The sequence below is a fragment of the Ovis aries genome, chromosome 3 (genome assembly GCF_016772045.2).
Source record: "Ovis aries strain OAR_USU_Benz2616 breed Rambouillet chromosome 3, ARS-UI_Ramb_v3.0, whole genome shotgun sequence".
NCBI lineage: Eukaryota > Metazoa > Chordata > Mammalia > Artiodactyla > Bovidae > Ovis > Ovis aries.
In genome coordinates this window covers 93,446,639-93,464,660 of record NC_056056.1, presented here as the reverse complement: position 1 = coordinate 93,464,660, position 18,022 = coordinate 93,446,639, and the positions used below count along the sequence as shown (strand labels likewise).

Sequence of the window (18,022 nt, the reverse complement as noted above, 5' to 3'; positions counted from 1 at the left end):
GAAAACCCAACCACCCAACCGTCTGCCCTGATACTAGAGCATCAGTTCTCCCCGGGATGAAGGACAGCAGACTCGGGAATGGGAACCCAGGCTGTCCCTGGTCCTGGCAGGAGGCAGGTAAACATGACCGTGGAAGGACAGTGTGTGTGTGTGTGTGTGTGTGTGTGCTCTCATGCTGATGAGGGGTGGTCTTTGGCTCAACTAGAGTGATCTAGTCAGTTCCTACCCAATGGGCCTGTGGCCCTGTCCAAATGCTGGTCACATCTAAAGACTGTGTCTTCCAGTCTTCACAGACCCAGCCACTCTGACCACTGTCCGCCTCTGGCTCCCTACATCAGCAAAGCTCTCCCACGACTCCAGGCTTCACTGCCCTGATCTCTTCCACAGATCACAGGCGGCTCACGTCTGCATCATCCCCAGTCACCTTCCCACTTGACTTGACATTTGATTTCAGGGCTCCCTCACAACATTTTCTCCCACGTAAAGAGTAAACGGATTGGTTTCTCAGTTCTGGGAAATGCCCGCCTTCGCTCTCCCAGTCACCGAGCCATGAAAGCTTGGCAGCGGGTCCCCCAGCCTCGCTCGCCTTCTTCCCCTCGATTGCCGCCAGCCCCGGAGCCGTCCACGCTTCCCTCCACGTGTCTCGGGGCCACCTCTGGCCAGGCGCCCTCTCTCCACCCAGCCCCTCCCTCCCCTCGCAGCTGACGCTCAGCCCCCACACCCCCGGTCTCCCTGCCCTGGGGCCGCCTGGCAGGCAGCCGCCAGATCCATCTTCCCCACACAGCACTTCACGTCTGTGTCACGCTCGCCAGGGCCAACCGGGAACTCATCACAGCCCCAGGCCCAGCCACCCCACTGCCTGGCGAGGGGGTGGCCCTACTGTCCATCCAGCAGAGCCCCTGACACCCACCTGACCCTTCCCTCCCCAAGCCTTGCCCCTCCACCTCCGTCCATTCCACCCACCTGACCCTTCCCTCCCCAAGCCTTGCCCCTCCACCTCCGTCCATTCCACCCACCTGACCCTTCCCTCCCCAAGCCTTGCCCCTCCACCTCCGTCCATTCCACCCACCTGACCCTTCCCTCCCCAAGCCTTGCCCCTCCACCTCCGTCCATTCCACCCACCTGACCCTTCCCTCCCCAAGCCTTGCCCCTCCACCTCCGTCCATTCCACCCACCTGACCCTTCCCTCCCCAAGCCTTGCCCCTCCACCTCCGTCCATTCCACCCTCTTGGCCCCCACCTCAGAGGGTCACCCCCTCCCAGATCTCTAACCAAGCCTGCTGGGGGTCTCGCGATGGAAGGCTCTCCCTCCCCAGCCGTCCTCCATGGCTGCCCGATGAGGGCCCTAAAACCCAGCTCTGCCAGCGCGCTCCTCCTCCCCTCGGCAGTCCACTCGCTCCCTACTGCTCATTCAAGAGCGCGTGGTCATCTGCGCCCTGCGCCCGGCACCGTTCAGGCTTGTTTCCTTCCCAGATGCTCTTCTCCCCAACCTGGTGGGGCTGTCGGGCCGCAAAGAAAAGGGGGGCGTGGCCCAAGACAGTCAATCAGAACATTCCGTTCCTCGCCCTCGGGCTCAGGCACTGGCGTGGGCACAGGGCCCAGGAGAGCTGGTCAGTCGCACACGAGACAGCCCTGGCCTCCCGAGAGAGTGCACTCTCCCCTTGGGGTCTCCAGCTGCGAGGAAAGAGGAGGCCAGCTGGGCTCTGCTGGCTGTAAAGATGGTGGCAGCCTCTGTCAGGGGCACCATCTTTGCCACCACATGGAATGAGCCAGTGTGAGAATGGGGCCAAGGCCGTGGGGCAAGTCAGAAACACAGAGCCCCAAGGACACTGTGTGAGCCCCTGGCTCCTGCCAGGCCTGATGCCTGATTCACCCCGTGGTGAATCAGATTCCCCGCCATCTGAGCCTTAAGCTCTTTTCCTCTCTTCAGCCCACTTGGCTTGCATTTCTATCTGATGAAAACAAGCCCTGGCCCCTTAGTGGGCAGCACCCTCAGACCTGGCCCTGCCTCTGAGGTCTGCCAAGGTCTTTATTCCCCGCCCCTCACTGGGAGCCACACAAGCTCCCCACCACCTCACTGCCCTGTGCCCGAGCCAGGCCCCTTCCGATAGGATAAAGAGATCCCCGGCCGCAGCTGTTCCAGCCTGGGTGGCAGTTCCAACCCCCCGCCCCCCGGCACCGTGCCAGCCTGAACACCAGCTCAGGGGCCCAGAGAGCCCAGAGCTTCGCCCTCTCCTTCAGCCTCCCTACCACTTGGCCCCCAGACCCGGGAGGGGCTCCCTCCAGAGCCTCTGACATCACCTGGCCCCAAGAGGGTTCCATCTCCCATACTGTCACCCCTGGACCTGGCCCCCCCCAATAGGTCCTGGGAGTGATGGAGCTTCCAGGCCCTGCCCAGGCACCCTCAGGGCAACTGCCAGCTTCAACTCCTTTTTCTGTAGCCATCCCTTCAGGGCTGGGGGGCTCTCCCCACTGCGCTCCCTGGCTGAGGGCTAAGACCCACTGCTCCTCACCCAGACCAAACACTTACATGTACTCACATACACACACACAGCGGGCTCATGAAGACACACTCAGATTCTATTGCCAGTAAAGCTGGTGAGACCTACTCCCGTAGGTCACAGCGCAAAGCCCTCTCCCCCATCCAGGGGGCAGGCTGTCCTTCCCAGATTTCCGAGGTGACATCTCCTCCTGGGCATCTCACCCCCAGCTCTGGAAATCCCCAAACCAACAGAGCAGGGGACAGGCTATCCCCTGGTCCCAAACGTCCCCATTTGGTACATCCAGGAAGTGTGAGCACATCTTTTTTGTGGAACACATCATCCAGCCCCTGGATAACTTTGCTCTGACCCTCACTCCACTAGCTCTGGGAAGTGGTCTCTAAGGCACCTCTCTCCCCAGATTCTCGGGGCGCCCACAAGACAGCCTCTGCCTCAGGAGGATCCAAGTCCACCCGAGGACATTCAGGGTCTGTGAACCCCTCTGGCTACTCCCCTGGGCCAGGCCAAAGCCTCCCAGGCCCATCCCCAGGCCAGCCAGCTTCTTCAGAGGAGCCAGGTCCCTTGGCCTCAGTCACAGGTCCGAGCACCAGAAGTCCAGGCCCTCTCGCTGTTCCCTTCTCAATTGCCAAATTAGTAGCAGGTCTTCTGGTGCCAAGAAACTAGCTGTTCATTTTCAGGAGACTACCTAGAGAGGTGTCCACATCCCCACATGCAACCCCAGAGAATCGAATTCACAGTCCCATTCCAGGGGCCCCTGCACCTCCCCTGCATCAGCCCTAAACAGCCCTGGGAAAACATGCTGCACCCCATCAACCCCAGAAAGGCATGGCCACATACCAGGGCCCCCTCAAGGGCAAACACAGCCGCAGGCCCCGTCTTCTCCAGGGGCTCCATGCGGCGGCGCCAGCGGCGGCGGCGAAAGGCATCCGTCTTGCGGTACTCCAGATGGAACTTCCAGCCAAAGAGCGAGGCATACTCCCAGCCCTCGCCCTCCGCCTCCGCCTGCCTGTGCTGCATGGGAGAACAGGGCAGACTCAGGGGCCGCTTGGCAGATTGGCAGGGAGTCCTGGGTTGGACTCCAGCTGTGTCCTCCTTGCCCTCCAAGACTCCCCACACGCACACCTTGCATCATCACCCTGCAGGTAGGAAAACCTGGGAGGACCCCCTGGAGGAGGGGGTTCTGAGAGGTTTCTGCAGTGACAAGAGTCCCAGGTCAGGAAATCAGAGGCTCCCTGGGCTGTGGGGAGATCCAAGGAGCCAAGAAAGGAAGGGAGACTGAGCAGTGATGAAATCACTGGGCTTTTGGTTTGTTTGTTTATTTGGATTCTAGGTGGATTTCATGAATCCAAGGTTTCCTTGTAATTTCCTTTTTCTTCTTCATATCCCGACTTATAAACATGGAAATGGGTCTGCAATTGGGAGGCAAAATGAATAGCTCATTTCCCAGCTATAGGTTGTTTCTCCACTAGGCAAGACCTACAACAGTATGGAGAGACCCCCCCCTCAGACTTCCTCCAAGGGTGCCCTTTCCCATGTTGGAGGGAGTCCCAGAAGCCCCTTCCCGCCATCTCGTGACCTGAGATGATCCTCAGGGCCACGAGCTCAGTGCCAGTCCCAAGGCTGGCTGTGTCCCTCTCTGGGGCGATGCCAGTGGTGAAGGGGCAGGCGGGGCACAGCACCTGGCAAGACTTCGCCTCTGTCCCCCAGGTGCCCTCATGGGCACAGTGGAGTCTGTCTGGTTCATGACACCAGGAACAGCCAGCTGCCCAAAAGCCTGGCCTCTCCTGGGACCCAGTGACCTTCCGCTCTAGATTCTCTGTGACCAAAGAGAGAGAAAGGACTTGGGTCATGCCAAAGGCTATTCCTGGACTGGAGGGGAGGCCTAGTTCTCGAGCCAAAATTCCAGCATGTGCCTGGAAAGGAAGGACGCAGGCCAAGAGGGTTCCGGGGAGGCAGGCACGTAGAACGCGAGCATCTGGGTGACCCCGGGAGCAGGTGCAGGCAGGTGTGTGCTCATACAAGCTCACTCTGCAGCTGTCCGCATCCCAGGGGTGTCCGGGCATGGCTGTGGGCGGGGTGCTCACACTGTGAATATGCCCCCTAGTAAGTGCTGACTGAGCCCCCCCAGCCTCTCTGCCTAGCAGCACCTTCATCCCCAGCAGGCCCCTTCACGGAATTGGCCGTGCTGGAGGGAATAGGCTTCCTGGGGAGGGTATGCAGCCAGCCCACCCCAGCAACCCCAGCCAATGACTGATGGCTAAGGTGGTACAAACCCCAGCCCCCTTGCCTCCAGGCGAGGAAAGCTCTGTGGTGCTCCACGTTGAGCCCCTTTCCGAGCCACAGTTCAAATCAAAACCATCTCTGCCTGGGACCACAGTCTTGCTCTTGGCATCCCTGAGAGCACTGCCTCAACAAACTGCAGGCAGCCAAGCTCCTATCTCAGACTCTGCCCCAAGGACCCCCAGCCACACACACACTCGACGCACACCTCGCACCTTCCAGGGGATGCTGAGCACGTCCCCTTGCATAGTCGTGGACACTTGGGTGCTCTCTGTCCATGAGCACCTGTGTGGGCAACACGCGATCTTCGAGCATTCCAAGTGCTTGTCTTGCACACGCCCCCTGCGTGCGTGTGTGCACAGAGGTGCGCACTGTGCCCAGCTGGCCTCCCCTCCCCAGGGCCTCAGCTCTGCCCACCTCCACCCCCGGGCTCACCCGCTTCAACGCCTCCATCTGGCTGAGGTCCCTCCTGCGCAGACGGACCCAGCGCCGCCGCCGGTGTGTGTAGTACATCTTCTCGGCAGGGACCCAGTGCCTCGGCTTCCGGTCCGGCGGGATGGTGATGCTGTACTCCCAGCCTGGGGGAGGGGCGCCCATCACTCATCGCCTGGCCATCTCCCACTCAGCGCTCGGAGGACGTTCACAGACTTTCAAGTGGCCACCGATTCCCGATTTGTAGTTTGAAGTAAGGACTCCCCAGGAGCTCCCCCAGATGAAGTAGCCCAGTGAAGGCCAATACCCCAAGTCCAAGGGCTCTGCCTTTAGTTGTCCCCACCGACATGCCTCACAAGACTGCTGGGTGCTCACGGGGCTCCACATGCCGCCCACCTTGCTCATCAACGGCCCGATTCAGGTCCGTGGACCACTCTTCATCTTCCCACTTCCAGCCCAGGGGGCACTCGATGTCATCCTTGGGGAGCACCTTCTCCCCGTTCTAGAGTGACACAGGTCAGGCAAGCGTGAGAAGAGACGGATGAGGAGATGAGAAGATGCAACCTGACGCTGCACACTCTCAAAGCCCCAGGTGTGACTTGGGGTCCGCGTCCTACCCTTGCCAGACCTCTCACTGGCCCTGCGAAAGCCCGAGCATGGGTGCTGGGGGTGTGGGAGCAGGGGAGAACGTTCTCTCAGTCACATGCCCTTCCTGGGCCTAAATGTCCAGGACTCTGGGAAAGCAGAGCCCACCTGCCCCCAGAGCACCCCCTTACCACGTCCGTGTAGTTGTCACTCATGTAGATCCACTGGCCTCCAGGGAGCCGGGTCTGGTTCTCAAAGACCTCCTCCACGAAGCTCAGGTGGCCAGCGTCAGTGTCGTGAAGCAGTCTGCGGACAGGGGTGAGTCAGAGTCTCTGCCAACACCCCCACCCATCCACACCCTCCGGCAGAGCACTCCAGGGCCTGGGCCAACCTTTTTGTGTCAGCCTCACTTCCAACCAACAACAGGAGAGATGAGGGGAAGAGACAGGAAGGGCAGCGAGTCAAGGGGACGGAAGAGAACGTCACCACCAAGATAAAGAAAGAAACAGGGAAACCAACTGAAGGCTCCAAAAACCCTGTGGGTATTTGAAGCTCAGTAGACAGTTGCAGAAATGTAAAAGATTATCAAGCTACATTCTTAAGATGTGAGTACGTGACTACAATAGGTGTTACTCTTCAATTTTAAGAGTAAAAAAAAAAAAAAAAATTTGTTGAATATCAACCAAAATGGAAAAAGAGAGAGGAGGAAGAAATGGAGATGGCAATGCAGTTGGAGAAGGATAAGGCTGTCCTGAGAGGCACTAAGGGAGAGGGGGCCTGAGACGGGAGAGGGGGCCTGAGATGGGAGAGGGACCGAGACGGGAGAGGGGTTAACATGCAGAGGAGAGAGCAGGCTTTCTCTGGTATCTTGGAGAAAAGGGCTGTAACCAATGGATGCAAAGTCTACTGGATGTCAGCTTAGGTTTAATCAGAAAGGACTTTCTGATCATTAGAGCCCTTTGAGCAGAGAATGCTGCCTCGTGAGCCCAGGAGAGTTCAAGGGAGTCACTCTGACCAGCACAGAGGCAGAGTAGACAGAGACCCTTTCAGAGAAATGGCTGGGGCAAATGGGGTCTCCAAGCCCTCCCTGCCCACGTCTCCAAGCCCTCCCTGCCCACGACTCACGTCTTCTCTGGACACACGAACCAGTCTCCAGCCCAGGCCCAGCCGGCTGAGGGGCGGAAGCTGTCCTTGGGTAGCTTGATCCTGCCCGTGATGTCAGAAAACTTGGGGTAGGTGAGGCCAGTTGTGCCCCAGTTCCCAACCAGGGCCAGCTTGGTCTGGTTCTCATACTGGAGAGTGAGCAACAGGGAAGTGAGCAGGCCTGCAGCAGCTCAGGGGCTGGGGGCAGGATGGGCAGGCAGTCAGGCACTCACGGTTTCAGCGAAGACGGAGAGCTTGCCCTCAGCAAACTGGTTGAACTCCTTTTCATCCACAGAGAGTCCAAACCAGAGCCTGACCCGAATCTGCACAGGCATCCGGGCTCCGGGCACCCCTTCCATCGGATACTGGGTACCAGAGAAGGAAAAAAACCCACAGTCCCCTTCAGAGTCAGGATGTCTCAACTTGCAGGGCCTCCAGGCCTGGGTATACCAGCCTGACACCCCATCAGGGTGGGCCCTATTGGGAGACTTCTCAGAAGTTCACGGATGACTGAGAAACCTCACCAAGATTCCTTCCCATCAAAAAAGAAGACTGCATTCTTCCCATCCAGGTGCTCTCTGCAGAGACAGGCCATGTCGAGACCAGGAGCCCCATTCTCCCCTCTCCCACCACATCCTCACTTCTGCTCTCTCCTAGCATAGGATGGGCCCGTGGAACTTTCTGTTACAGTGAAAATGGTTTTTCACATTTGCAGAGTTCAATGCACCAGCTCCATGTGGCAACTGAGCAGTTAAAATGTAGCTGGTATGACTGAGAAACTAAATTTTTAGTTTTATTTCATTCAAATTTAAATAACCACATATGGCTAGCATACTGGACAGTATGGTTCTAGAACATGTCACTATAAGAGAGAGAAAGGTCTGAAAGGGGGAGAGGTTAAAGCCTCTCTATTCAGTTTCAGTTTGGTTTTTTTTTTTTTTCCCCCCAGGGTTCTTTGGCTGGATGTTAGTGTATCATCTGATATCCCCACCCTTTCAAGTGCTTATCAGCATGTTAACCACTATTCACTGGTCTTCAACTGCTTTTTATCCTGAAACTTTCAGAAGCTCTGCCAAAACAGAATAACCACAACAACCCAACATAAAACATTTATTCTCCACAACTGCTTCACCATTTGATTGAAATCAAGGGTCAGATATGGCCTAAGGAACAGAAGTGCCTCACTTTCAGAATAACACAGAGTCCCTTAGAGGAAGTAACACATTAAGTATCCAGGCTTCATGAGCCTGAGTTTGGAAGAGTGTCTCCGCTGGGACATGGAGCTGAATGAGATGAGAAAGTCACTTTGGTGGGTTTAGAGGAGCAAAGGGAGGCTGAGCTAAGGGCTCTCCAACCAGTAGAAGAGGCCTGGATCCCCAGAGCGGGAGCCCAGCCCAGGTAAGAGGATCAGAGAGGGGTAGTCATGCCAGGGCATCAGCAATCTCACCCTTCACCGCCTCCCTGTCTTGGTTCATCCTCAGTGAAGCCTGAAGGAGCCCCTGACCCCAAGTGTCACCCCTCGGAAACCTCCCTATGACTGTTTGCTTCGGTGTCCTCTCCCCTGGGGTGGTTAGTAGCCTTTTCCCCTCCAAACCACCAGCCCCAGGGAGATGGCAGGAATGCCTGACCCCCCCCTTCCCCCTTCCGCCCCCAGTCTCTCCCCTGCCCTCCCCCAGACAGGGCCAGCCTGCTGGACCCAAAATAGCAACAGCAAATAAAGAAATGTCTAGTTTGGGGCTCCTCTCCCTCTCTGCTGGTGCTCATTTTTTCCAACTTTGGTTTAAGTTAAGAAACACCAATGTTTTCTTGGTCTCTGCTTGCTGCCAACATTTTTGTAGAGCTTGCTCAGGAGCTACTGGCGGGGCTCATAAACTCAGTGGGGAAGACTTCGAGAAACAATCTTATATCTTTTTTTTTTTTTGCTTGCTTGGGATCAGAAAAATTTTTCAGTTTGCATTTCCCTGAGGCTGCAGGGCCAAGAGGTCAGAGCCTGATGTTCATTCCGTTCACAGGCGTCCACCAGGCCCGCTCGTGCAGCCTCACCTCCACTGCAGCCTGACAGCCCTCCCTGGTTAATCCTGTTCAGATGTGGCCGCTCCCTGGACTTCCTTTCCCATCTGCCCGACCAGGCAAGGAGCTGGCTTGGGAGAGAAGAAAGCAGGATGCTAGGAGGTTAGGATCTCACGAGGAAAATGTCCCAGGTGGGAGGGGCAGCCCACTGCCTCACACCCCTGCCCTCTTTCAAGGCAAAGCCGGCTCTCCTCTGAAGCACCAATGACCCGCATGTAGACTTCTGATCATCCCTGGCTTTGTGATGGCCTCCAGCCATGGTGCTGGTGGAGTCTCCTCTCCCCAGGGGGCAAAGAGCTCCCCAGAAGGAAAAGGGGAGAAGAGAAGAAAAAAAATTGTATTCATTGATCACCTAGTTCCAGTAAGACCCTTGACTTGTGCTACCTAATTCCATCCTCAATGCTGTAATCAGGGCAGTCTGATCTTTATTCTATAGGTAGGAAAACTGCATTCAGAGAGATTGGGCAATCTGCCCAAGGCCACACAGTATTTCAGCCAACCTACAACCTCTGCACACACGCTATGCGTTTGAAAGCCGTCTCCTCTGCCCACCTCAGAGGGCGGCGAGAATGACTGGCCGGTACATGAATGGATCGGCCAATAGCCACTCAGAGGTTGGAGGCTAAGGTTAGTGCACAGTGACTTCCCGGAAGAGGTGAGATGGAAGGAGGCTCTGGTGTGGATGGGAAGAGACAGGGGAGGGAAGGTTGAAGGCCAGGCAGTTTCTGATGCCAGCAGAGCTTTGGAGTCAGCCCCACGCGGTGAGCAGCAGGCTTACTCCCCAGGCCTCCTCCTCGAGCAGAGCAGCCTGTGATGGCTCTCCACACGCAGACCCTCACCTGGGCCACAGCAGCCACAGCTCAGAGAGGGGTGTCCCTGAACTGTCCCAACCAGCCAGCCACAGCACCCTGACCAAGGTTCGTGTATCCCCACATGAACCCAGAGAAGAAAGCAGGCATCTTCAGGCACCTGCTCACTCCCCTGTCACCCGCCCCCAAGGCTGAGAGAAGACAGTGGGGGAGCGAGGATGGGTGGGAAGGGAAAGGGCAGGGAAGGTGGGGACCGAAGGACGAAAGGGACAGGGTCACCTGGTCCCAGGCCTCCGATGAGCAGAGCTGTGGGCACAGCCAGTGCCCACACACCAGCCTTAACATGGGGAGGAATTCCAACCCGAGTGCTACTCAACCTGGAGCCAAACCCTCGGGAGGGTGCAGGCAGGTCTGTGCCAGGACTCCTAAAGGTTGGCCACGGGGGCTGCGGGCTGAGGCCGCCCCCACCAGGGAGCTGGCTGGAGAGGGGCACAGCCTCCGGGCTCAGCCCCTCATTCATCCCCAGCACCCCCTGATTCTCACCTACTCGCTCTCCAGACCAAGTGCATGGGGTCTAGGGACTTTGTGGGAGGAAGGGAGAAGGGAAGTCTTTCTAAGGAAGCCCTCGGTCCCTTCAGAGAGCAGAGCCTCGAAATTCTGAGCCTAACAGGAAACCGGAGGGAAGGGGACCACCCTAGGGGTAAGAGAGTATGACCACGACTGGAGGGAAAACAACCCACTTTCAGAAATATGGTCTGCAGCTTTCCACAGTTCTTGCCACAGTAGCTGGAGCCGCGACGGGAGAAGAGGACCTCGTGGGCAGGCACCCGCTGGTAGGCCACCCGCTTGTCCCCCTGCAGCATCCAGATGACGACGTCAGGAAGGCTGTTCTGGGGCTGGAGAGAGGGTGGCAGTCAGCGTAGGGACGACGGTGCCTCCCGGCCCGCGCCCTCCGCCCACCACAAGTGAGCCAGCCTCCACAGGCCTCTCCTCCGAGCCCCTACCTTCGGGTGTCCCCTGACCCCCCAGGGCTGGCTGGGCACCTCTATCTTCAGCAGCTATGAGCCCTCAAGGAGAGGATGCCAGGCTGCCCCCAGCTCACAGGAGTAGCCCACCAGGAATTCACTGATCTGCATTCACATATTCTGGGAAGAGACCCTCCTGCCTGGAGCCCCACGTGCTTAGACCCCTCCACTGGGGAGTAGAGAAATGCTGACTTGACCCTAGAGACGACATTACACCTAAGAGCCACCCCCTTCCCCACTCCTGAGAGCAGCGGTGAATCCACAGAAGGCAAGCCCCTTCCCAGAGGACACCGGGCCCTCCTCCCTCTAACAGCAGGGGCTCGGGGGTCTGGCCCTTTTCTGGGCCCGCTGACACAGGGCTCTGAAAACGGAGGGCCCTGGAGCGCTTCCACGCCTCTAGGGAGAACTGCTCCCGGATGCCACACTCAGGAGAGGTGGTCGGTCGGCTAAATCCGTCTGCTCCCAAGGCCTGTGCTTTGTGGGAGGGGCTGCTGCCCGGCGCCCTCCCTTAGCATCTCCCTGCGTCTCACTTCACCCCTGCAGCCGGGAGGCAGCACAGGCGAGGAAATGGGCTCAAAGAGGTGAGGAGCCAGGCTTTTTTGATTCTAAACGTATGTCCTTAACCACAGCACCAAGTGTGGTCCTGCGGCGCCACCGGGAAGCATGCAGGAAATGCAGATGCTCAGGCCCCACCCCAGACATGAGAGATCAGTGGGGCTTGGGCCCTGTGCTGACAAGCCCTTGGGGGGGTCTGAAGCACACTCGGCTCCCTCCCATCCCCTCCACAGTCCTTAGCACTCGGGTCACCTTAGCCACTCCCAGCCGTGGCACAGTCTGCACTGAGGGTCCCAGAGTCTGGGCCAAGACGTGGAAGGCAGTCTGTGACCCGCCCCAGGGGATGGTCCACAGCCACTTCCAGGGGTCATCCTGGGATTGAGCAGCACAGTGGCACCCAGGTAACCAGTCATATGTTAGAGGCCCCGCTTGGGGAAGAGACAACACTGACCCTTCAGGCCGCTTCCCCTCCGGAGCACCCCTTCCACCTCCTGGGCCCTCGTCTCCCCACTCAGCCCTGCCCTTCTCTGCACACCCCTTCTGCAGAGATCATGCCTCACCACCTCCCTCCCTGGGGGCCCCACGTGGCTCTGGCCAGGGCAGGCAGCACCTGTGTCCACCCATGACATATAGGCAGGCCTTTCTCCTCATTCTAGACAAATCTGTGGCCTGCCTGCTTCCCTGGAGACCCGGCGGGGGCATGTGACCCCGGGGGGCAGAGGGGTCAGGTGCGGACGCAACATCACTTGCAGGTGCAGCCTCCTCAAGCCTGGGGCTCAGGAGCACCCGGGCGGGCGGGAAACACAGGGTCCTATGAGAGGCAGGCTCGAGGCAGACAGGTTGGTGAGGACGTGGGGCTGGGTCCCTGGGAAAGGGGGCCCTGGCACTGGACCTAGAGCCAGGCCCCCCGGATTCTGGTCCCACCTCTGTCTCTGACATTCTTTGGCACCATTTGTGCTAAGTCACTTCAATCATGTCTGACTTTTTGTGACCCTATGGCCTGAAGCTCACCAGGCTCCTCTGTCCATGAGATTTTCCTGGCAAGAATAGTTGAGCCGGTTGCCACGCCCTCCTCCAGGGGATCTTCCTGACCCAGGAACCAAACCCACATCTCAGTGCAGGAGTGCCTCTTTACCACTGAGGCACCTGGGAAGCCCTTGGCAGCGTTTATTAAGCATATTTATTGAGCATACTTGGGGGCATTTTGAACTTCCCTAGTGACTCAGATGATAAAGCGTCTGCCTACAACGTGGGAGACCCAGGTTCGATCCCTGGGTCGGGAAGATCCTCTGGAGAAGGAAATGGCAACCCACTCCAGTACTCTTGCCTGGAAAATCCCATGGATGGAGGAGCATGGTAGGCTACAGTCCATGGGGTCGCAAAGAGTCAGACATGACGGAGCAACTTCACTTTCTTTCTTCGGGGACATTTATCAAGCACCTACTACATGCTGGATTCTGGGCTGGGCCCCACCACAGGTCCCTTCTATGACATGGAGGCTCAGAGAGATTAAGTCACCTGCCCAAGGTTATCCAGCAATAGAGCCAGTTTGGACCAGACATCCCCCCTGCCCCTCCCAGCTCTGACATCCCAGGCGGGAAGGAAGGCAATCGCAGGGGCAGCTACCTCGTCAGCCAGGGCACGGAGCCGCAGGAGCCAGTCCTCAGCCTGCTCCAGGGTGGCAGGGAGCTCACTGTGGCCGAGCTTCAGGGCCTGGGCCACCTCGGTGATCTGGCTCAGGTGGCGGGTGCGCAGCTGGTACAGGTACTGGTCCAGGTGGGTGGCAGAGGGCATCTCCTGGACATCAGCCAGGGGCTGGCTATGACAGACAGAGACGGGATTTGCCTGATGAGCCAGAGCCCAGCACTCACCCGGGCCCGGCCACGCACACACGCGTGTACACATATGTGCACAGGGGCTCACAGCAGGCCTCAAACCCCCAGCCTCCTGCTGGCTGCTCCGCTTGCCCTGGGTGCCTCCTCCAGCTACCTCCTCCAGGAAGCCTGCCCCAGCCACACTGGCCAGAGCGCCTCCTGCTCTGAAGTACCTCTCTGTTCTGAGGCTGCCTGTCCAGAACCTACCCTCTCAGCCTCCAGTTCTGTGACCTCTTTCGCCTGTGCGTCCCCTCTGCGCAACTGACTGCAAGCCCCCAGAGGCCCGGTGAGTCCCTCCTGCCCCCGCTCCCCGCTGCCCCCTCCTAGAGCAGAGGCCTGAGCACTAAGTTGCCTTTGGCTGAAACGAATCCATTCTGTAGTACGCACACTTTCTTCAAGAAGGAAATTTATGGACCCCTGACAAGCCGCTGCAGACGCTGTGGGGAGGCCAGCAGCCAGCAGCACAGATGGGTCGACCCAAGGCGGCCCCACAGCACCCCTCCCAGAACCCTCCGCCTTGGGAAGCCTTTGGAGAGGAGGTGGGGGTACATGCAGTCCCAGAAACACGGCCCCAAGCCTCCAGTAGGGGGGCTGGGTTTAAACTCAACCCTATTTGGAGGCATAGAACTCTGACCACCCCCATCCAAAGGCTGGGCTCCCCGCCTGGGCGCCCCTTTATATGCTCCTTCGGGCCACACCAAGGCCCAGGGTCAGTCAGTAGCACACAGGGGTCACCGAGGACGGAAGAGTGGCGTGGCCGCCTCTGTGCTCTTCTCACTGGGCAGGACTCCTCCGGACTACTTCTGCTCCAGGGCACGGGCCGCCCCACCCCCGCCAAGCCCTTGACTCGCAAACAGGACATCAGTCAAGCCCGCTCGCTCACCAGATCTGCTCCCACCACTCGCAGCCACCCCCCACCTCACGTTCCCTCCCCGCGGTGTCTCGACTCCCGGCTCCCGGCTGATTTATTTTTCTGCCAATTTCCCCGAGCTATGCAGAACCAATTACCGCCGAGCGCAGCGGCACCGCCGCCGCCAGATACACCACTCTGGCAGGCCCTCGGCGCACTACATTTTTCCTGTTATTTTTTTTAATTGAATTTTTAGGGTGGGGGGAGCAGTACGCAAACTCCATCTCAGGAAACTTAAGCCCTGGGGCCTGTCTCAGGTCACGTACTGCACACCCTGTGGTAATATAATATTTACTGCCCCCAGGGTGCCTCGGATGGGGCTGCCCCAGGCCAGGAGAGGGGCGGCCTTCACCCCCAGCTCGCCAGAGCATGGCGGAGGGGCATGTTCAGAGGGTGAAGGGGGGCCCGGGCCGGACTCCTGGGCTGGGACTGCTGGGAAGGAGGCCTGAGTGGGCCTGCGGGCGGGGGCAGGCGGGTCTGGAGTGGGAGATGGAGAGGCGAGCCAACCAGGGTGATTTATGCTCCCAGCCTGGGTCGGGAACTGAGAGGGACTGCCATGCAGACCACCAAAGGGATATTTTCATGGAGGCCACCAGCCCAGCCCAGGCTCCCCAAGAAACAGTTGAGACCCATAACTGCCGCAAGCAAGGTGCCTCGGCCCTTTCCCACCCTGTAAAGCCCAAGGCAGACCCAGAAGAAAGGGAGACCTGGAAGGGGAGGCCGATGACAGGGCCCCAACCCCAAGCAGGGGCAGTCGCTCTACCAACCCTGGATGACTTGGAAACAACAGGCCAGCCCAGGGCAGGGCCCAGCACAGGCTAGGAGCAGAGCCGGGCTGTCCACGAGGTGGCTGTCTGTCCCCACACAGAGTGGATGCCTTTATAGGGATGCTGCCTGGGAGGAGAGAGTGTCCAGCCTGGAAGATGCGCTGGGTGCTGGGTCACTCATTTCACACCTTAGGAGGAACAGCTCTGTTGGTCCTGACCAGAGGCTGGATCCAGGGATGAGGCCCAGCTCTGCCCTCAGGAAGGCCCTGGAACAGACAAGCTAGATCCGCCCCCTGAGCTTTCTGAGAGTCTGGAGTACTTCCTGGAGGAAGAGGACTCAAGCTGTACTGGCAGGGTCGACAGAGTGGGTCAGGCCGAGCAGAGCAGGAAGGGCCTTGTGGATGAAGAAGCAGAATGTGCAGAAGACAAGGCTCAGAGGCGGGGGGAGCACATGCGAGGGAGTGAGCCAGCACGGAGGCTCCCAGGGGCCGGAGGGTGAGACTGCTGAGGTCCAGGAGCAGGCAGTGGAGACAGAGAAGTCCACGTGTCAGACGAGAGCTGGCTTTTCCTGAAGGCAACGGGAGCCGCCGCAGGGCTGGAATGGAGGTGGCAGGGCACAGGCTTAGGAAGATCACAGAAAATGAGTAGGATGTGCTGGTGGACACCCAGGTGTGGCTGGCAGATGGGTCCGTGGGTCAGGAGATGAGAGGAGAAGGCTGGGCCGAAGGAGCAGAGTGGCCACGACTGGCACAGCGGGGAGAGGGGCTCCCAGGAGATGCGGTAGGAAGGGATCTGCGCAAACAGGGGCACTTGATGGTGGAGCAGTGGGCAGGGGCTGGCTGGAGCAGTGGGTGAGCAGCTGGCGGTCATCTATGGCAAGCTGGCTCTTGTAATCCACGCCCAGGTGCCCTGCTGTTGGCTGCAATGATGCACGACACAGAGCCGGGTGGGGGAGAGGAGCTCTCTTGCTGCGGCCCCAGGGCTATTGGTGGCTCAGATGGTGCTGAGGGAACCAACCTTCCACAGAGAGGCGTGCGTGCCCTCCTGAGGGGGAGGGACCCTCCTCACAAGCCCCTGACTGGAGACCAGGGCTCTCCGCGAGGCCCCCGGCCACCATCTATCCCCAGGAGAGTGATTCAAGGGGACCAGGCTTTGGCAGAGGCATTTTGAGCCAAGTGCGTCAAGAACGGAGCACTGGGAGAACGGGGCAGAGGCCCAGGGGCCTGGGACCCACCAGTCTCAGATGCGTCAGGCCCCTCGGACCTGCCAAAGTCCACACCGCGCATGAGTCACGAGCAGACCGTGGTGAACCCAGAGCCCTGGCCCGCCCTCCACACCCGAGCCGTCAGGTCGGGCAGTGGGGCACAGCCAGGCACTCTGCGGCTGCCCCTGCTGATGGCACCCCCTCTAGCCTCACGGTGACCTCCGACCTCCAGAACACAGACGCCCACAGGCAACCGCTGCTCAGCACTGCCAGCCCTGAGCGCCTCCCCCTCTACCAAACCTGCTCTTCTCCCACTGTCCCCCTCCAGAAATGGCCCAGCTTTCCACCCTCCTGCTCTGGCCAGAGCCAAGGGACCATTCTGGACCTTCCCTGGGCCCCCACACTCAATCCACCATCAAAGCCTGTCCAGGACAGAGCCGCACAGCGAGGGGTCAGCCACTTACTAGGGTGTGAGTCTGGGCAATTAACCTCTCGGAGCCTGTTTTCCCATCTGTAAAACGTGGATCCCTCTACTTCCCACCTCATAAGATTCTTATGATCAGTTAATGCAGGTGAAATGCTCAGAACCACACCTGGCACAGAAAGTGGTCCCCATGAGGCTGTTACTCACCACAATGCCTCCTGCAGTCCACGTTGCCCTCCGCTTCTCTCACCCATGTCCCCGAGTCCCCTGCCTGGGGTGATGCCCTCATCAGGGCCCCCTCACCACCATCCCTAGCCCACCACTCTCACTGCAGCCAGAGTGAGTGTCTGAACCCCAGGAATCCCTGGGCCCCTGCTGCCCCCAGCTCTGGGCTTGCCTTAGCAACCCCCTGAGGCCTGTCCCAATGGGACTGCAGCTCCCCCCACAACCCCCAGGGGGCAGCAGGTATCCCAGGGTCCTGTGCCCATGCCCGGAAGTCCGTTCCCCAAAGGCAGACTCCTCCCCTCCAGAGTTCTCCTCGGGCACCGCCGCCTCCAGGAAGCGTCTGTAGATTTTCATAAGATGCACCTGCTCTGAGGTCCGAGGGCACATGTCTCAAGCCCCCAATACTTTCCTTCATTTGCTCACTTCTGCCTCATCACCCCCCGAGAGAGCTGAAGCTGCACCCTTGTAACATGCTTTAGGTTCCTCGCTTGGAACCTGCCAGGTCTCAGGAAAGTTTGGAGAAGGAGTGAATGACTCATCTGGGCAGCAGGCCTCAGGGCCATTTCTGATAAAGGTGTGCTTCCTACCTGGGGTACAAAGGACCAGAAGGGGCACTGGCAGGCAGCCAGGGGCTGGGGTGAGACGATTTAGAGGAGGATGTAGAATATATTCCCATACATTCACACTTAATGCCATGGTAAGAAAATAGACTGCTGTCTATTATTAAGTCCATTTAATACCTGGGAAAACTGAGGCCCAGAGAAGTGAAGTTGCCCAACGCCACAAAGGTGGATAACAGGACGAGAATCTAAGTCTCCTTGATGTTTCTTCTGCTTGACTAATAATCACAGCTATCATTTATTAAATATGTCCTAAGGGCCAGGCATTCTGCTTGTGTGACATTATAAAGCGGTTACAATATTCTTAATGTCAGGCTGAAATGAGGAAACCAAGGTTCAGAGCAGGTGGGTGGTGAGCCCTAAATCGCCCAGCTGTGGAGGAGGGGTTCAGATGCTTCTCGTTCCACCGGGGCCCTGAACCCCCATTCTCCTTCACCCCTGGGGATCCCTTTTCCTGAAGCTGACAATCAGCCATGTCAATAGAAGGCTAAACAGAAACGCTGGTCCCCAACACAGCCTTGGGGGGAGGAGGGGCGCCGTCACCCCCACCAGGCAGCTCCTCCTGGAGATTCCATCAGGGAAATAAGAGGTCGGGGATC

General features: G+C 58.7%; 1 protein-coding gene across 22 annotated transcripts in view; it reads right to left on the bottom strand.

Moving 5' to 3' along the window:
• DYSF (dysferlin) overlaps positions 1–18,022 on the bottom strand; it is a 225,552-nt gene that overhangs the window by 105,179 nt on the left and 102,351 nt on the right. For all 22 annotated transcript variants that reach the window (XM_042246330.1, XM_060412345.1, XM_004006065.5 and 19 more), the window contains 8 exons: positions 13,026–13,218; positions 10,560–10,715; positions 7,174–7,305; positions 6,923–7,089; positions 5,989–6,103; positions 5,609–5,714; positions 5,216–5,358; positions 3,338–3,511 (listed from right to left, as the gene is read on the bottom strand). In XM_042246330.1, coding sequence (XP_042102264.1) covers positions 3,338–3,511; positions 5,216–5,358; positions 5,609–5,714; positions 5,989–6,103; positions 6,923–7,089; positions 7,174–7,305; positions 10,560–10,715; positions 13,026–13,218 — 1,186 coding nt within the window. The remainder of the gene's footprint in view (positions 1–3,337; positions 3,512–5,215; positions 5,359–5,608; positions 5,715–5,988; positions 6,104–6,922; positions 7,090–7,173; positions 7,306–10,559; positions 10,716–13,025; positions 13,219–18,022) is intronic.